This window comes from Hoplias malabaricus, chromosome X2 (assembly GCF_029633855.1).
Source record: "Hoplias malabaricus isolate fHopMal1 chromosome X2, fHopMal1.hap1, whole genome shotgun sequence".
In the NCBI taxonomy this organism is placed as follows: Eukaryota; Metazoa; Chordata; class Actinopteri; order Characiformes; family Erythrinidae; genus Hoplias; species Hoplias malabaricus.
The window spans coordinates 5,678,257-5,698,189 of record NC_089819.1 but is presented as its reverse complement, the minus strand read 5'-3'; the positions used below and the strand labels follow the sequence as shown (position 1 = coordinate 5,698,189).

The 19,933-nt window shown below is 38.6% G+C and overlaps 1 protein-coding gene across 1 annotated transcript; it reads left to right on the top strand.

Annotated features, from left to right (window-relative positions):
- Positions 1-7,641: 7,641 nt before the first annotated feature.
- Positions 7,642-17,882, top strand: LOC136677136 (vesicle-associated membrane protein 5-like). The gene is made up of 3 exons (XM_066654561.1): positions 7,642-7,857; positions 13,793-13,936; positions 16,271-17,882. Exons 1-3 carry the CDS (start codon positions 7,855-7,857, stop codon positions 16,427-16,429), a joined length of 306 nt encoding a protein of 101 aa, XP_066510658.1. The 5' UTR covers positions 7,642-7,854; the 3' UTR covers positions 16,430-17,882.
- The last annotated feature ends 2,051 nt before the right edge of the window (positions 17,883-19,933 follow it).

Genomic DNA, 19,933 nt, shown 5'->3' with positions numbered 1-19,933 from the left:
GCCCTAAACACAAGGAAGGTCCTGCCATTCAGTCAAAATGAACCAATCAGCTCACTGGAAAAGACTGTTAAAAATGTACAGTATTTATGTAAATTGAGGAAAACTATTTGTAGCACAAACTGTGTTATATTTAATCACTGGTTTGAAGTATTTCTGTGGCTTTTAGTTGTTTGTGCTACATATATATGGTTACATTTTCCCCTCAAATAAATAGTAACTGTGTTCAAAGCAGACAATCAGTAATTAAAATGTTTGTTGAAACCTAATTATAATTAGAAAATAACAATTTACTCTGTATTTCTGATGAGTAAAAATCATGATTAATGTTTAAATTTTAAAATACTTAAATTACATCATATATATATATATGAATGTTGATGTTGAACATGAGGGAATTTTCTATTTACTGTTATAATTAAGAGGAAATAACAGTAATAGTGGCGTTATTAAGTGTCAGAATGTGTTTGAATGTCATTTAAATAGTAGACAAATTCCTCTCATGGAGTTTGAGGCTAAGTTACTACAAATCTGAACCAAGATGCCAGCTCTACATGGGTTCAAGGTAGAAAGCCCCTGGGGAAAGGCTCAGTTACAGGAAAAACCAACATGAACAATACTGTGATATTGCACTTTGGCTCAGTTCATTCCTGCTGTGGCGAAATTACGTTGTTTTTTTTATTTAACTAAGTTTTTGTGTGAGATTCCAGTCACTGGTGAAACTTTTTTCTTAACTCTTTGCATTCCTTTTTGTGGCTTGGCAAAAGAAATTTAAATTACATTTTGCACTTTTTTTTATTAAAGTGAGTAGTTTTGTCCCCAAAAATTCATATAAATTGTCAGTCACAAGATGAAGAATCACATTTACTTAATAGTCCCTGAACTGGTTTATGCTTTGCTGAGGTGGCCATGTTTAAAAAAGATTAGCACAGAATCTCTGACACATCCAGGCCTCTGAGTGTCAGTGTTGTGACTGGTTTATGACATGACGATTATAGAATTATTGATGACTGCTGCTCCTTAAAAACAAACTAATTAGTCTAAAAAGCCTCAAATATGTCTCTTCATTGACACTCCACTGTGAAGACCTGGAGAGGTCAAAGGATTGCTGGCTTTTGTAAATGGCTGAAATAATGTCCCCTCTGTCCCACTTTTCTCTTCCTCCGAAAAAATCTCATGCTGTAGTCACTGTTTATATTATGATTGTTACATAGTCCTGTTTATTTATTATTTCATTTTCCAGCAGTTTTAGGTTTCTCTTTATCCAATCATGGTCTAAATCAGTAACTCATCAAATTTAAATAGCCTCTTCTGATGTTGTTTTTGTTTTTTGTGGTCTTTACATAAAATACATTTAAGGATACTGTTAGATTTAAGAAAATACTAGATTCTGAGAGTAAGTCAATATTATATTACAAACATTTATAGATATTATTGTGATAATATGGACTTTTTTCCTTAGACAGAAATCTAAACTGTTAGGTCAATGATTACTGAACGCCTTAAATCTGTGATATTTTGAAATAAATTGTTATTGTGCAGTTCGAAATTCAGTGTGAGCCTGTTTTTTTCCCACATACACCGATGAGCCAGAACATTAAAATGACCAAGTTGGTTCTACTACCATTTTATCAGCTCTGTTATACACACTTACTAACATTCTCTGACTCTGTCACCAAATTTTAGGCGTGCCTCAGGAAGTTTTATTTATTTATTTATTTATTTTAATGTTCTGACGTAAGTTGTCCTCAAGGGGGAGACAAGAAACTTGCAGAGACTATACTCTGCCAAAACTTCATAGGACAAAAGTTTATATCCAGGATGTTTTAATTATGAGCGTCATAATTCAACAAAAAGATTAAACAAATGATAGCAGTCTGTTACATAAGAGAATGTAGTTATTTGTTACATGTACAGCTGTATTATCAAAAGCTACATTCATTCATGGTCTGTAACCACTTATGTAGTTCAGGGTTGCGGTGGGTCCAGAGCCTACATGGAATCACTGTGCGCCAGTCCTTCACAGGGAGACACACATTCACACCTATGGACACTTTTTCAGTTGCCAACCCAATGTGTGTTTTTTGGACCATGGGAGGAAACCAGAGCACCTGGAGGAAAGCCATGCAGACACAGGGAGAACACACCAAACTCCACCCAGACTGTCACCGGGAGCGGGACTCGAACCCACAACCTCCAGGTCCCTGGAGCTGTGTGACTGTGACCCTACCTGCTGTGCCACTGTGCTGTCCCTAGCTGCTTTTATGTTCTGCTTAATTTTAAGGAATTAGGAATTTAGGGAACATCATAGGGAACAATTATTCTGTCTGGAAGAAATAGTAGCTTACTTGCATTGCTATTTTTCCCTGTCATCGTGAGTTAAAGTTTCTCAAGCTCCGCCTACGAGTGCAGCCATTGGTACGCGAGCCTGTGGATTCCATCTTTTTATTGGCTCACAACCAAAACAGCACAAGAGCCATGGTTTAGGATGTGGCTCTTGGGTGTGCCTCACATTATTTGTAAATTATGCATTAGTAGGCGGGGCTTGTTTTCATGTTGTATAATATGTAATGTTGAATATTTAAAAAAATACATTTACCATTGAACACCGTTAAAACATTTTTAGATACCGTCTCATACTGTATTTTGTTCTGAAATGAAGAATATTAATTACTCCTTTGCTGCAATAACGGCCTCAACCCTCCTGAGAAGGCTTCATACAAGGTGATGGCTTATTGTGGTGAAAATTTGTTGTCCTCCAACAATTGGTAGGTCCCATCTTTCCATAGAACACACATTTCATCACTGGAAGGCTTAATATCCCTCTCTCATTATCCTGACATTGAACGTGAAGACTTTAGTCTGACGTGTGTCTTCTCCTGAGCATTTCATTTTGTATTTAACATTACAACTTGATTCTTTTCTGGAGCCTTTCTTTCAGGAATTACCATTTTTCCAGTGCTCAGTCTTGCATTTATAAAGGCTCATGTCTGGCAGCTCCATGGTGTCCTGTTCTATTAGCATTGCTTTTCTAATGGAGATTATACAAGCTGTGAGGTCATTCAATGATTTGGCATGTCCTGGATGTTGCTTATAGTACTTGGTGCTGAAGACGTACTCACAGAATGTAATCCCATCCAGGAAATAGTATGAGTGTTGTGTTACAATAACCCCCCCAAAAAAAGACTGAAAGAATCTATTGCATCATATGACCTGTGGTTATAACGTAGGCTGCACTGTTGTATGCCAAACAAGGGGGAGTGAATATATCATTGTCCATTGTCCAGCATCCAGAAGTGATTCACAGTTTTGTCAGACAAAACAACAAAAGGAAACTTGCTGTTGTGGCCATTAGGTGTTATTGGGCCCTATAAAACAAATACACTGTGTTATAAATGTTGATCTCAGCTATTTTCATATTCGCCCATTGTGGACACTAATGTTCTTGTACAATCTCCCTAGTAGAGCATTTGACAAAATGGGACACACTGAAGCAGGTGCACATGAGCCTGAGGGAGCCACAAGCTACTGAGGTCTCACTACAGCCAGACGAAACTCAGAACTAACCATTATTATGTGTTATAGTCATATCAGTAGTTTTTTTTTTAAACCATTAATAGCTCTTAGACACGTAAAGATTTTTAAACCCATAATGTAGTGCAATTACTGATGATAAACTTCACTGTCAACTTCAAGTGCAGTCATAAACCTTTACTCACTACTCCCTAGGCTGGTTGAAGTTTCCTTTGAACTTGAATGCATTCTCTGTGTAGTGCAATTCAGAAGGAACTACTGGAGTGATTGGAGAACATCTCTAGTATCTTCAAAATGGTGTCTTTTTAAAGGTGAAGGCAAAGACATACTTTGAATTGCCATTCTGGAACATTTTTATTGGCCCCTTTATTATGAAATGCACACATAACATAAAGGATATCTTTTCATTTTTTAAATGTGTAAGAACATGAAATATAAAATGGAGGTACACATGGTTTCGGACAGTTACGAAATGCAAGTAAACAATGTGGCATCCGGAAACACCGGAAACATGCCTCTTTTGAAAGCGCATGGTCTGTTTTCATTTTTTCCCCCTTCTTTCATTTCTTACTTTTTATTATGTGGTTTTAATGCCTTCCTGTGCTCTACTGCAGACAGCACAAAGAGTGTTTTCATTTTCACTGTAATAAGAATAAGTCCTTAAAGGAACACATCACCCATGTAGTACTTTTCTCTTATAATAGTCCCAGAACATAATTAAGGCTTGTGAATCATTGTAAAATGGAATATCAAGCTTCCTTAATTCCAGAAATTCCCATCAGAAAATCCCCATACTGATACTCAAACATATTTGCATATTTGTACATTTCTAATTCAGAGTTAAGGCCAGGGTTCCAAGTCACTCAATGATATGTTAGGAATAAATGTATGTCCTGAAAGTTTTGTTCAGTGAAGGCTTGTTCATTGTGGACACAGCTATTCATTTGTGAAAACACAGCTTGCATAATATCCACTTTGGGATGCTCTGGAGCAGCTGTACGTGACACAAATTCCACCGTGACCAATTCCAAGAGTTCACCAGAGTGGTGTAGCATTGAGTAGCTGTGGAGTAGTGGCCTGGCAGAAAGCATACTTTGGTATGGTTTTTGGTATGAGCTGCGATCAAGATCTAATCATTCAACATTAGTACCTGACTTTACCAAGGCTTTTGTGGCTGAATGATATCAAACAAAATCAACAAATTCTTATAGCAATGTTTCAGGATCTAATGTAAAGCACTCTTAGAAAATCTCCAGAAGAGTATCTCCAGAAGAGTATCTTGACAGAAGGCAGGAGAAGGCCTTGGGGTAGGATTAGGAGATAAATCATCCAATCATGACATTTGGCATACTGTGGCCTACATTTTAGAGAGGTGAACTTGAGACCAGAGAGTTGTTGGTTCAATTCCCGGGACCAGCAGGAAAATTTCATCCATGTCTAAAATTCCCTTGGGTTACATGCACAGCATCAAAGAGATGAATAAAGTAATTTTTTTTTTTTCTTCTTCTTCTTCTTCTTCTTCTTTCAAAATTTGTGGATACCCCTTATGAGACATTGCTGCTACTTTTTTAAAGGTGACTTTCAAGATTTTTATTTAAAAAAACAAAAAGAAACAGTTTTTATAATGTTTCCTCACCATTTGCTAGCTCTTCAGTCTTTTGCGTGCTTGAAACTAATCTAACAAGTTTACAAAGCCTTGGTGACTGTAAATGGGTAAAAACAAATCCTGTATGCTATACTATCTTTCTCTTTGCTCACAGAAGAAAAGCGGTATTTTAGAGGATTTTAGACAACGAAGAGACCGCTAAATGTTGAAAAGCATGAACTGAGATGAGGATAATGCTCTATTCCTGCTCCATGCGTTTACTTTCATGCGTTAACTGCATGAAAATGAACACAGGCCTAAAGTGCTAAAGTTTTATGTCAAAAAACACAAACATACTGTTCCACATTAAACATTGTGGTGCTTCTGAACATAAAAACAGTGTTTCCTCACAGTTGTAGACATCCCCTTTAAGGTGCACCAGTTTCTGAAACAGGTATTCAATGGTACAAAGCTTTTATAATACCCATAGTAGATAATTATAAATAAAATCGATGTTCTGGAGCAGTTGTCCAAAGTTCACAATGTCCAATGCTAAGTCTGAGAATGAGAGGTTTATAGTTCAACTGCTCCATAGCCTTATGCTATGGAGCAGTTGAATGACAATCTAAAGAACACTGCTGGTTCACTTTTGAGCTGCTAGTGAGCAACGAGGGGTGAAACAGGAGAAATAAGGACTCTCTGCTGTGAGCAAAACCTCAAACCTCTCAAAAGAAATGGACCTGCCAAGATAAAATAACAGCTTGACTACAGTTTTCTTGTTTTTAATAATATGTGTACAATGCGTACAATGAATTAATCAGTTAGTTAAACACTGAAAAACTAGCATAAAATAGTGTGGTAGTATGTTAAAAAATAGTATATGTATCCTGACTGCTTAATATCCTCTAAAGATCAAAATGAAGATCAGCTCAGTATTGGTCTGCGAAAAGAATTGAAGTAGAAGAAATATTTGCATGAGCCTAGAATGGGAAAACTACATAAGAGCAAAATGTCAGTGACATATAATGACCTAAACTCTCAGAAAATAAGGAAGCCCTTCAAAGTACTTTAATTTATGTTACTCAAGGATATTCATGCACAAATGAATTTACACTGAATTTTAGAAACATCCATCCATCCATTATCTGTAACCCTTATCCAATTTAGGGTTGCGGGGGGTCCAGAGCCTACCTGGAATCATCGGGCGCAAGGTGGGAATACACCCTGGAGGGGACGCCAGTCCTTCACAGGGCAACACACACACACACACATTCACACATTCACACCTACGGACACTTTTGAGTCGCCAATTCACCTGCCAACGTGTGTGTTTGGACTGTGGGAGGAAACCCACGCGGACACGGGGAGAACACACCAACTCCTCATAGACAGGCCCCTGGAGCTGTGTGACTGCGTCACTACCTGCTGCGCCACCATGCCGCATTTTAGAAGCAATTCTATATGAAATACTTAAAATATGAACAATGTAACAGAGAGTTTGGTATGAGTCTGGTGGGACGTGCGCTGTAAAAAAAACTGGTTCAGAATAGTTCAAATTGGTGGTGATAGGAGCCAGACATCAGAAGATAAATGCTCACTCACAAACAAAAATCCATATTTTAACACAACTATATTGGAGCTGTAGACAATTTTTTAACCAACCACGCTAAATGACTCTCTCAGCCAATGAACTAAAACTGAAATGATGAGATTATGTGTTATTTTTGTGTGTCTTTAATATGTTTAATATGTAAAGACACACATGGAGCACTTCCTGTGGTGAGACAACAGGAACTGAGAGAATAAAGTTTCTGGTCTTTCTTTCTATCTTTCTGCCTTTTTTCTAAAATTAAATGTGGAAATACCCCCACCCAGCGCCACTCTCTCTCTCTCTCTCTCTCTCTCTCTCTCTCTCTCACACACACACACACACACACACACACACACACAGACGGCTGTTCTTGTTGATAAGGGCATCTCAGCTGTCCAAATGTCAAGTCAACTCTCCGCACAAAACATTCGACATTTTAAGCTCATTCGACGTTTGAATCAAGCTCTAATGATTACGAATGTGTGGTTTTAAAGTTGATAAATGTACGTTATATTCACCATTCTGTCGTTGCTAACCAGAGGCTTCTAAAATAAAACTTATATGTTGTAATTTAAATTTTAATGTACATTTCCAACCCATTATTCTTATCATTATTAAAATAGAAAATATTATTTAAACTGGCCAAATATGGAAAAAAAATAGGACTTATACAGTACACAATTTTAGCGTGAATCTGGATTAAAAAAAAAATAAATCCATAAAGTAACATTAAAAAATGATCTATATTTGCTAACCTAGATTTTGCATATTTTTGGTTATTTATTTATTTACTATCCACCCATTTTGCGTTCCAAGCCTCGCCTTAACGCCGGAATGAATTACCAATCACAGCGCGGGGTGGGCGGGGCTTAACACAAAAACGGGTGGTAAATAAAAGAGTGCTCCTCCTGCCTGCGGTGACACTCAGGCGCAAGGCTAGAGAAAACGACATTGAAAGTTGTAAATTGAAGCCACAACTCCCAGAAAAGTGGGCTTAAAGCGAAAGAAGGACACTTCTGAAGTTGGACAGCAACTCGTTTTCATTCGGGACCGCTTTTAAGAGTCGAGTAGCGTCTTTGTGTTGGGTTTTCTGTCAAATGTAGTATAAGAGGGTGATAACTATCCTTTAAAACAACCAGAGACAAATATGGTAAGTCCTTTCCTGCAGCCTAAAATGTCTTATTTATAGTTAAACTTCTCTGAACTGCTCGTTCTCTGTGCGTTTCTCACAGGGTGACGTTTTTCTTTGGGCACTTATGTTGCCGACAGTTTTAAATGCCTTGCATCTTATATTAGGCCTCTTGTGGGTGATGTATTAAAGGCGAACCCCTCCATTTTATTCACTCTAAATATATATTCGTATAAATCGGTGGCAGTAGTCGTTCCTTTAGAGAATTAAACTTTTTTGTTGTTGTTGTTATTGTGTGAGAAGTTACTGAGGGAGATTTCTTTACAGTGGTAGTGGAGGGAACCAGGGGTTACAATGTCACATTTTATTTGTGCCATTTTATTATTATTTTTATACTTGCTGTCCCAAACAACAAATTGACCTACATACTGCTGACGTTTGGTATGCAACGCTGGTTATGTTCAAATAAATAGCTAAGTTAAATAGTAAAGAAGGGCACTGTGTTTGTTTTTGCATCCATACACCTTGCCTGTGGGCCTAACACCATGAAAGTAAATCTTAACCAGTGTCTCAAGTATCAGGCAATGTGTTTATAATCATTTCATATAATAGCTTCCCGTGTGAAAGCCGTAAATAGCTTCAGATGTGTCTAGATTCCACTGTGAACCTAAATCAACAATTCCATGCCATGGCGTACAGAACGACTTTGATCTTAATCGTTAAATTATGCAGAAAATTTGAACTCCCCTTTAAAGAACAGTGTACAAATCGATCTTATCTACAGCAGATTACACATCTTTACACAGAGTCATTTCTTTGCGCACAGTGAAGGAAACACTTGTCAAAACAGAATTAGACAGAGAAAAGTTATTGGAAAGCAATAGACAAAGAAAGAAATAAGGAGGTTATAAAAGGATTATAAAGGAAGTAGTGGAAAAATGAGACAAATAATGTGACAATATTGAAAATGGTGGACAAGTACAGGAAATAGTGAATGGAGAAATAGAAGAATGATGTAGAAAGTAGGATTATATTTGGAATAATGGAACGATAGTAGAGAAATTGAACCTGTGACCAAAGTATCTCCTCATTTAACACTATAACATGTTTTTATTTTTATTCCTTGGCTTTCAACTCAGCATGAGACGTTTGTTTTCTTTTATTAATTTTATTAGTGTTGTTTTTTAGTTATTTATTTTTCATTATTGGTTATTTTATTTTGTTTTAGTTTGTTTTATAAACATCTTTTGTACAGCACTTTGTTTTAACTGTTGGTGTTTTTTAAAGTGCTCTATAAATAAAGTTGAGTTGAGTTGAGTTGAGTTTTACAGAATTGACACTTTTGTATTTACCTTAATACTTTATCCAGACACTGGAGATAATGTATTAGGATTGGCTTAATGTATGATTCATCTGACGCTCAGTGTTCTCATCATTGGAGAATAAGGGAACTTCTGCTTTATATAATCACACTGATTAATTCACCTGAATGTACTTGGGCCATTGGTTTTTGAATGGCAATGCAAATTAGCCAGGGGGGTTTCCTAACTCTGAGGAAATTCCAGGTTTCAAATGGTTATAGAGAGCAAAAGGAGGAAAAGAAAGGAAGGAAGGAGGCTCCAGAGGGAAGTGTTGAGAGAGGCACATCCTGCTAGTGGCCATTCATTCATCGACTATACTCCATGTTCAGTTTTAATATAGTTTACTAGTGGTATATTAGAAACACTGGGAATACACGTGTCGTCTGTTATTTTCAACAGAAATTGTCATCCCTTGGCTGAACATTGTTCAGTGTAACAAACCTGGTCATATTCAAGACTGTAGCCACAGTGGTCTCCATGCCGATAGGCTCTAGTAATTATACAATTAGCTCAAATCAACAAAAAGTCCACAGCTATAACTCTCTGAGTATTTCAAAGTCAATGGTAATGATATGGATTTGCCACAAGGGTAATTTGTATTTATGATGTCCAATATGAATGTACCGAATGACCCAGTTTCCTAACTCCTTTGGAAATTCAAGACTTGATTTGACTGAAGGCGGCACGGTGGCGCAGCAGGTAGTGTCGCAGTCACACAGCTCCAGGGGCCTGGAGGTTGTGGGTTCGATTCCCGCTCCGGGTGACTGTCTGTGAGGAGTTGGTGTGTTCTCCCCGTGTCCGCGTGGGTTTCCTCCGGGTGCTCCGGTTTCCTCCCACAGTCCAAAAACACACGTTGCAGGTGGATTGGCGACTCGAAAGTGTTCGTAGGTGTGAGTGTGTGTGTGAATGTGTCTGTGTTGCCCTGTGAAGGACTGGCGCCCCCTCCAGGGTGTATTCCCGCCTTGCGCCCGATGATTCCAGGTAGGCTCTGGACCCCCTGCGACCCTAAATTGGATAAGCGGTTACAGATAGTGGATGGATGGATTTGACTGAATTTGAAATAAAAAAAAAAGGGGCATTTATTTTGTGATATCAAGATAGGACCTAGTAACAACTGAATACCAGAATCCACTCTGGAATTCCAGAAATTATTTGAATGAAGTTGGAATTAACAGATCTGAGTGAACTTGTTATAACTTGTAAAGCATTGTTATTGTGGATGACACAGTGGAAAAACCGAGAACAATCCAATTCCTTTGAACACAGAATGAATATAATATGATTTGTTTATTTGTAATGTCATCAGAGTGCGGTCAGAGACTTCTGAAGGATTGAAATAAACATGACATTAACCCAAAGAGCACAAGCGTATGTTCTTCTGTCATCAGAGACTTGGAATAGGGTCTTTCAGTGTTGTACAGCTCACCTACGGCTGTTTCCTGTTATTGTGCCTCAGATGTGTGTGCTGTGTATGTGACGTGAGGGGAGTGAATATGAAAAATGAGTCAGGTTTGCTGGGATGTCCATTCATCTCACAGTTGACGGTTTCCCGGCCCTTGCGGGTCCATGGCCGCATTGGCCATGACTCCTGGACCCTGGGCTTCCTCCGCCAATGCCAGGACGGGGTGGACAGCCAGCGAGGTCAGAGCTTATACAATATACGGCTTTCTTTGTTTGGAGTAAAGCTGCCAGACACGGAGGCTATCCACAACTTTAAATGCTTGCATTTTTTAGAATCTGTAGCCTTGCAATTGTCACAATGGCCTCGTTGTTGAATTTGGTGGCCTGCTCATTTGGAAGGCACCAAGTGTCTCTAGCCTGCTCTGTCTGTTGTTTAGCTGAGCCTGACAAGTGCTGCGGAGAACAGAAAGAATGGGGCATGCTTCCAGAACTGAATTCCCCAAGTTTAGAGCAACCAGAACTCAAGGGAAGGCTTCCAGAAAACTGCCTGAATGATTTTACCCTTCACAATCATATGTGCAAATGACCTAAAATCTCAAATAATTGACTCTGCTATCCCATTGTCGAGTGTACTCCAATGGCAGTGCCTTCTGACCCCTTGGAAGTCCCCTGCTCTGCATATTTTAGCGGTTTCCTGGTGTGACACACCCACTTTAATTCATGAAGGGCTTAATTAGATGGATCAGGTGTTGTAGTAGGAATAGAATCAAAATCTGCAAGTCAGGGTACTCCAGGGAATCACATTCTAACAGGGTTCAAGTCCAGTTCACACTGTGTTTTCATCCAACTCAGTGCTCTTACTGACAGGTTGTAGCCTCTTTCCTTATGCCTCCTAATGTCCATTATTCTAGCAAAATGGACACTAATTGTGATAATATTGATCCAGTTAGCCTCTAATCATAGTGTGTGCATTTGCTCCATGTGTGTGTGGAATGTGGTCAGTGTGTTTTGAGCTGCTGGGCAGAAATGAGGCATTGAAAAACAGTAGAACAATCCAGATGCTTTGAAAACAGTTCCAACCTCTCCACAAAGAGAACTGTGCATAGATACCTGCAGCTGTTTTAAATTCACAAAAATTGTACACAACTGTCACAATTTGTAATAAAGCATTTAAACACAATACAGATATTTATCAATATATTGATGTCCTTTGTTTCTGTATTGGAATATTTTACAGATTTCCACACACACACACACATTCACTCACACCTACGGACACTTTTGAATTGTCAATCAACCTACCAACGTGTGTTTTTGGACCGTGGGAGGAAACCAGAGGACCCAGAGGAAACCCACACGGACACTGGGAGAACACACCAAACTCCTCACAGTCACCTGGAGTGGGGCCAAACAGTTCAAAAAGAACATTTCTCAACAAAAGATTTCAAAGAATTTAGGTCCTCACCATCTAGCATACATAATATTGTAAAAAGTTTCAGGGATTCTGCAAAAATCTTAGTTGGTGTAGGGCCAGCTGGGAACCACTTTTAAATCTGCAAGACCTTCAAGACCTCAGAAGGCATTGCATGAGAACGTGACATGCAATATTGATGAATATAGCCACATAGCCACATGTCACAGTCAAGTGCTGCAAGAAATATAACCTAAGATTTTGTTGCACAATGGGAATGTCATTCATCAAATCTATGCAGGAACACTGCCAATTTCTCTGGGTCTGAGATCATATGTCTGAAAGACAGTAGAAACATGTGCTATGGTTCAGTGAGTTCAGGTTTCTGGGCCCTCATTTATAAAACTCTGCGTGGATTCTGGCGTGAAAGTGTGTGTGCACACAAAGTTAGAATATGGCATACGCCCCAAAAAAATTCAGATTTATAAAATCATGCATACGCACACCTGAACGCTGTTTTCTCTTTATAAACCACAAACGTCTTCAAAATGTGCGCAGATGAACCAACCTCATGTTCCTCCCCCGTAACGCCCACATCTACTTATTAATGATCAATGCAGATAAACGTGGTTATATTTCAATATGGGCTCCTCTGTTCATTTTCGTATAAGATAGTGGAGAAAATGAAGGACCGAAAGACAAAAAAGAGAAACTTTGGAGACTGTGCCGTAGAAGTTACTGTTTCAGAGATAGAGGCGAGGTAAATTGTTTTGTTTGGTGGCCTCAGTTGTGGCATTACAAGCAAACTCAAGTTAGTTGAATGACAGCATATGGCTGCAGCAGTAAACAGTGTTTAATTGGCTCATTAAGCAGTCATCCTAATCCGCAAAAAAATCTTCATGATCTCTGAAAACGTTGTCGTCTTTTGTCTGTTAGCTAGGTCTTAGTAGTGCCAAAAAGCCATAATGACAGACAGTGCATCCGCCTTTTGCCTATTTATATAGGTAAGTGCAATTTTGTGATTTTTGTGCTGTTTAGGCTTGTAATTATCTATGATATACAGCAAGCAAAAAAAACTTTAAAAAATGAGGAATATAAAACGAATCGTTATTTTAAAGGAGTGTTAATCTTCCTTATTCCTCTTTAATCTTTCTGTGTTAGACAGATGCACGTGAGGATGGTTTGCACATTTACTTGCAGTTCTCTCCTTTACCACCAATGTGTGTGAGATGTTACGTACGCACATTTCAGACCCGTTTTTGTTTGTATGCAGCCTTCAGTTGTGGTCCGTGTTTGTTTTTTCTTAGATCCCCAGTTGGTTTGGGGTTTTGTGGGACTGTGGGAACTGATTGACCTTGCTGCCCAGACTCCAGGCACACACAGACACAGGGTGGGATGTCTGTCTGCCTGAAGTCCAGATCAGGCACATCATCAAGTGAGGAATTGGACAACATCAACTGTGGGCTGTTTTGAAGCTGAAAACATGTATACAGCATGAATTGGCAGAAATTCCATTGTTCCCAAATTGTTAAATATTATTTGAAAGGTGATGTAACACAGTGGTGAACATGCCTCTGTCCCAACTTTTGGAGTGCGTTACAGGCATCAAATTCCTAACTTGTTTATACCTCCAAAATATAAACACATTGGAAATCTTTTGTTTTCTGGATCTTTGTCAGTTATATAAAGGGAATTAACAAATCACAGATTTATTTATTTATATATATTTATATACGAAAGACCCCTTTTTTTGAGGTTAGTGTTTTGTGCTATCCGGTTGCAGGAGAACGGGCAGAGCCGGCTGCAGCAGGCCCAGAAGGAGGTGGATGAGGTCACAGTCATCATGCTGGACAATATCAACAAGGCCAGCGAGCGTGAGGGCAAACTGGGTGAGCTGGAGAACCGAGCTGACGAGCTGAGAGAGAAGGTGAATATGCTCTACCTTTACATCTGGTTCCTATTAAACTTGCAGAATATACATAATGCATCAATATACAAATGTAATAATGTCGTTTTATAAATCTTATCAAACAACTATTCTTTGAATTTACTTATATTTACTAGTGTTCATTGCAATATCAGTAGGATTGACAGTTCCACACCAATCCATATCAATTTCTGTCCACATGAAATTTTGTCTTTATATTAACCTCAAAATCAATGTGCAGCCTTATGTCAGATTGAGGTGTATTAAAAACCCATAGCATTGCCTTTGTAATGCCTATTGCCTCACTCTGTATTCCTGAGTGATGTGTGCCAACTTTTTTTTTTTTTTAGTCCTAACAAATGTATATTTAGCATTGTTGGCCTCTATGCATTTGCTATACTAATTGTGAGGGAAGGTTGCTCGGGGTGAAATTTTCCTTCATTTTGTTTACTCTTCTTGCTTTTCTATTGTTAGTTTTTCTTTATGTAACACTAAGTCATATCCTCATACATGTTTGTCCACAGTGGCAGGTTTTACGGCTGTCTGGGCGGAAGTCAGGAAAACCTGTGGACACACTAATCATGAATTTTTGGCCTGCAGCAGGCTTTATTACACTTGACAACAGTTTCCAGTGCCCCAAGGTCCAACAACAGCCAGTGAAATGGCAGGAAACGTCATATTGGGGTCTATAAATACGCCCTAGGTGGAGTATAAGGGAATGTACAAAAAGAATGCACATCCTGATTTTAGCAGACACAATTAATTTTAGAAATCAATTTCCTTTTGCAATGAAATGAATGAAACAATCCTCTCATCCTGTCTGTGTGTGTGTGTCTGTGTGTGCCTGGAGTCTGGGCAGCAAGGTCAATCAGTTCCCACAGTCCCACAAAACCCCAAACCAACTGGGGATCTAAGAAAAAACAAACACGGACCACAACTGAACAAAAAGGTCATGATTCTAACAAGGGCTGGACAATATGGCAAACTAAGTATTATCATGATACTTGAAGATATTTTGTATTGCGATATGTAGTTTATCTGAGGTTAAACTGGAATAGACAAAAATATAGTGGGTAAACTATATGAAATACAGTAAAAACTGTTAGTCCAGTCAGTTTTATAACTCTGTGTAGTGAGGAGCAAGCTGAAAAATCACCTGAAAATGTTCCCCTGTATCTGATTGTTTACTGCTAGAAATTGGTTGCCTAATGGTTGGGTACAAAAAACACAACACTGGAACAAGCTACCTGCAGAACCTAATGTTCTCCTTCATCTTTGGAAACAACAATTTAGTTATCTCATCCTGAAGTAGATGGTCACCAAGCACATGTACGATACTAATACAGCACTAGAATGTGAACTATAACAGCTAAAGTAAATGGTTCTACGCAGATAAAGTGCGACCATAAATTTTATCTGTTCTTGTTGGGGTCAGTTCATGTTTTTGATTGTGTGGTGGAAAAATAAAAATTAAACAGAAGTGTCATATCAGTCTTTAGTACTGATACTGATCACTGTTTCCATCCCTGGTGATGCCATGGCTGTCTGAGGCCTTGAGTACAAGAAATTACAATTAGCTTCGCTCAGGGTGTGTAGTAGGATGGCACAATCCTCCTTTTATCTTTTCAGTATCCTGTGACAAAACTTTGCATCCCATGACCAATCGATCATCTCCCTCTCTTCCATGACTGTGTTCTCCTGTTTATTGGGGGCCTCCGGCTTCCATGCCCACAGCAAAGCCACACAGAACTTCCCCATCTAAATGCATTTGGTGTTGATTATGATGATGAAGATGATGATGATAAACCGAGTTGGTATATGAGAAAAATGTCATGCCTAACTTTGCCTAGTGGTACCTGGGGTCAAAGGGATATAGGATTTTTGTCCAAAAGCACAACAAGGAACACCCTGTCTATACTGGGATTTGAACCCACAACCTTCTGGTTACTGGCTCACATTTCTTAATTCTTAGTGGGGGACCATTCATTCGTTCGTTGTCTGTAATGGCTTATTCAATTTAGGGTCGGGGTGGGTACAGAGCCTACTAGCAATCACTGGCGGGAACACATCCTGGAGGGGGTGCCAGTACTTCATAGGGCAACACACTCACACACTCAACACCTAGGTGTGTTTTTGAGCCGTGGGAAGAAACAGGAGCACCTGGAGGAAACCCACACAGACACAGGGAGAACACACCAAACTTCTCACAGACAGTCACACAGAGTGGGGCTCGAACCCACAACCCCAGGATCCTGGAGCTCTGTAGTGTGGGACAAGTCTGTAATAAATGATTGGCAGCAGTTAAACTTAATCATTCTCTTTGTCTGCTTTCAGAGCAAAGTGTTCTCCAAGACGACCGTCCAAGTGAAGCAGAAGAAGAGGTTTGAAAACATGAAGTGGAAGCTAGTGGCTGCAGGTGTTTCAGTTGGGGTCATAATCATCATCATCATCATCCTGATTGTTAGCTTCAGTGGGAACAAAGATGACACATAACGAGCCACTAGAAAACGAGCCAATAAGAGGTCTCTGAGATGCTCCAGGGTGTTGGACTGTAGATGCAGCTGTGCAGAACATCTGGGGAAGTTCAGGATGTCAACAACATGACACTGAAAGCAGGGACTAGGATCGATTTCATTCTGCTTTTATATCTTGGCTGTTTGGGGCTAGGCAATGAAACGAAAGGGTACTAGACGATGCTCACTGCTGCTTAAGCTTTTGTTCATGTGTTGTTTTTTATTTTTAAAAAAGGTAACGTCTAGAGCTATACCTGGTTCTAATTTTAGGACAATGTCTAGAACTGTACCATGTTCAAGCTTCAGGAAAATACACCTCGAAGTGAAGTGTTTCAGGACAGCTGAGCTGAAAATGAACAACTTTCAGCTGTTTCTGGACACAGAAAAGTGGACGTTTGTTAAACTGAGGAGTAATAATAGGAACTTTAATTGGATAAAGTTTGTGCAAAAGTTTTGATGCCAATGATCAAGTGAATTGATGATTTGTACAAGTTAAAAAAGAGTTTAACACAGCTTCTACTGAGATACAATGTTGTCTATTTGCAAAACAATAATTTGTCTTATTCCATGACATGGGAGGGGAAAAAAACATGAGTGAAAATTACTGAATGGTCTTAGAGTTGTACCCTTTAGAAAATCAACAAAAAATACATCATTTGACCAGGGGTGTCCAAACTTTTGAACAGGATGTACATCACATATCTATCAGGAAACTCAAAGTCCCACTTTTATAAAGTATTTGAAAAATCCTCGATAAAATGGTTTATAAGAATCTATAAATCATAATAAGCTGACATTTTGTCCTTTTGCCTCAAAATCTTTGTAGTGTCAACTTCTTTGAGAACATTATTATGCATTCATTAGCCAGTATCCCTATGGCTATAAATACATGTGCATTGTATATTTTGACCATGTTTGTTTGTGAACAGTTATGCATAGTGCATGATAAATAATGTTTATGACTGGAAACTGTAATAATAGGAAGAGTTGAACAAGTTTCTGTTAGAAATTCACGCTGCTGAACACAGAAACTTGTTTGTTTTGAAGTGTTCTGGAAGTGTTCTACATTCTGCAGAAGCGATAAATCTTGTCTTAATATAAAGTATAGTCTTCTTCACAAACCTGGTTGTAATGTGAGTTTATTTTTAGTTATTTATTTTAAATTCACACTTCTTAGGCACAGGTGAAGCTCCCCTGGACTTCCTCACCAAATCAATGAGAATGATGTAGCTGCAGGGCAATGAACATGCACCTGGTCATCAGGAGAATATCTTGTTTTAAGCAGTTTACACCAATCTACCACAAGATTAAAAGCATTGACAAGTGTTGTGAATAACATTGGTTATGCCATGATAATGGCACCTGTCAAGGATCGGGTGAATGGTTAGGTCTTGACGGTGTTGGAAACAGAAAAAAGGGCAAACATAAGAATCTGACCGACATCGACAACGGCCAAATTGTCATTGTCATGATCATGTAGTGGTCATAATGATGGCAGCAAACAGGTCATGGGTGATTACACTTTGTGTTTCAGTTGAATTTCACAGATTATGGGTCAAATTAAAGATAGAAATAGATTATATTTGAAAATACATTTTTGATATTTTTGAATTTTTATTTTATTTTATACGTCACAAAAACCTGGCAAGATGCCTTTTTATACCTATTGTATATTAAATATATTGGCTGGTCTTGGGCTGCTGCAAAGTGAAACATGAATTTAAACCTAGCTAATTTTTGCTTTTCAGGTCTAAAAATTTAAGGGGTAACTACAGACTATTCAATTACTATTTTTTTTCTTCTCGTAACCATTTCAATACCTTGACTCAGATCTTGTTCCATTGATCACCACTGTGAGATATTCTGCCCGGATACGTTTCACTGGAACTGAGCCTTTTACCTCAAGCAAATAAAACCACTATGAAATATTTAATTTGGTATTTTTATTTTCAAATAATTTTCGCTTATTTTTTCCCCTTTCAAAAGTGGCACAAAATACAGCATTAGCTCAGCTGCACCCTCTGGCGATACATGTGACAGCGACCCATTTATTTGACACTCAAATGGCTTCTCGCTCCCTATGTAGAGCATTAAATATAAAATTTATATTTTATATTTACTGAGTGATTGATGATTTGCTGAATAGTTTTAATACAAAAATTGTCAGTGTAATGGATGAGATTGCGCCAGTTAAAATGAAGGCCTTGTCTTGCAAACAGAAAGCACCATGGAGAAATGCTTCTGTTGTTCAAATCCAAAAGAGGGAGTGTCGCAAGGCAGAACGCAGATGGCGTAAAACAAGTCTTCATATTCACAAAGAAATCTACAAAGATAGGCTACGTCAATACAACGCGACAATATGCAAAACACGACAATCCTATTTCTCTAGTATCATCAACAATAACACTAACAACAGCAAAATCCTCTTCACCGTGGTCGACAGACTTACTAACTCACCCACACCAATGGCCCCTGAATTAGTATCAACTGAGAGATGTAATGAGTTTGCATTCTTTTTTAACACTAAAATCCAGAATATCAGACAAGCGATTAGTACATCTATATCCAACAATGAGTCTGTACCCTCTCCATCACCTCATAAAAACTCCTTAGTTAAAATGTCAGAGTTCAGTACTGTTGATAGTAATATTTTAACTGACACAGTTAATCATCTCAAATCATCCACTTGCAGTCTTGACACACTACCAACCAATTTTTTAAAGAGTGTGTTTCACACTATAGCACCAGACATACTCCACATTGTAAACACCTCACTCATGTCGGGGGTTTTTCCGAGCTCACTAAAAACTGCAGTTGTAAAGCTTCTTCTAAAAAAGAAAAATTTAGAATCTTCTCTGATAAGTAACTACAGGCCAATTTCTAATCTACCGTTCATGGGCAAAATCATTGAGAAAATAGTTTTCAGGCAAATCACTGGTTTCTTGTCCATAAACAGTAGCCTAGACAAATTCCAGTCCGGGTTCCGGTCTAATCACAGCACTGAGACTGCTCTAATCAAGGTAATTAATGACATCCGCTTAAATACAGAGGCTGGAAAGGTATCTCTTCTATTACTTCTTGACCTTAGTGCTGCCTTTGATACCATTGACCATAAGATTCTTATAGATAGACTCGCAAACTGGGTTGGACTCTCAGGAACAGTCCTGAAGTGGTTCATTTCTTACCTGGAAGGCAGGAACTACTTTGTAGAAATAGAAAATAATATTTCAGAGAACATGCCAGTAACCTGTGGTGTCCCCCAGGGCTCTATTCTTGGTCCACTTTTATTTAATTTATATATGCTTCCTCTTGGCCAGATTCTACAGAACTATGGGCTGTCCTATCACAGCTATGCAGATGATACTCAGATTTACATGGCCCTGTCCCCAAACGACTCTGGCCCAGTTGACTTATTAAGCAAGTGCCTTGAACACATCACAAACTGGATGGGACACAATTTTCTGCAGCTGAATAAAGATAAAAC

What these genes read in the sequence shown, in the direction of transcription:
- LOC136677136 (XM_066654561.1), top strand. An exon ending in CTGACGAGCTGAGAGAGAAG is followed by an intron (nt 13,937 to 16,270) that starts GTGAATATGCTC and finishes GTCTGCTTTCAG; the next exon opens with AGCAAAGTGTTCTCCAAGAC.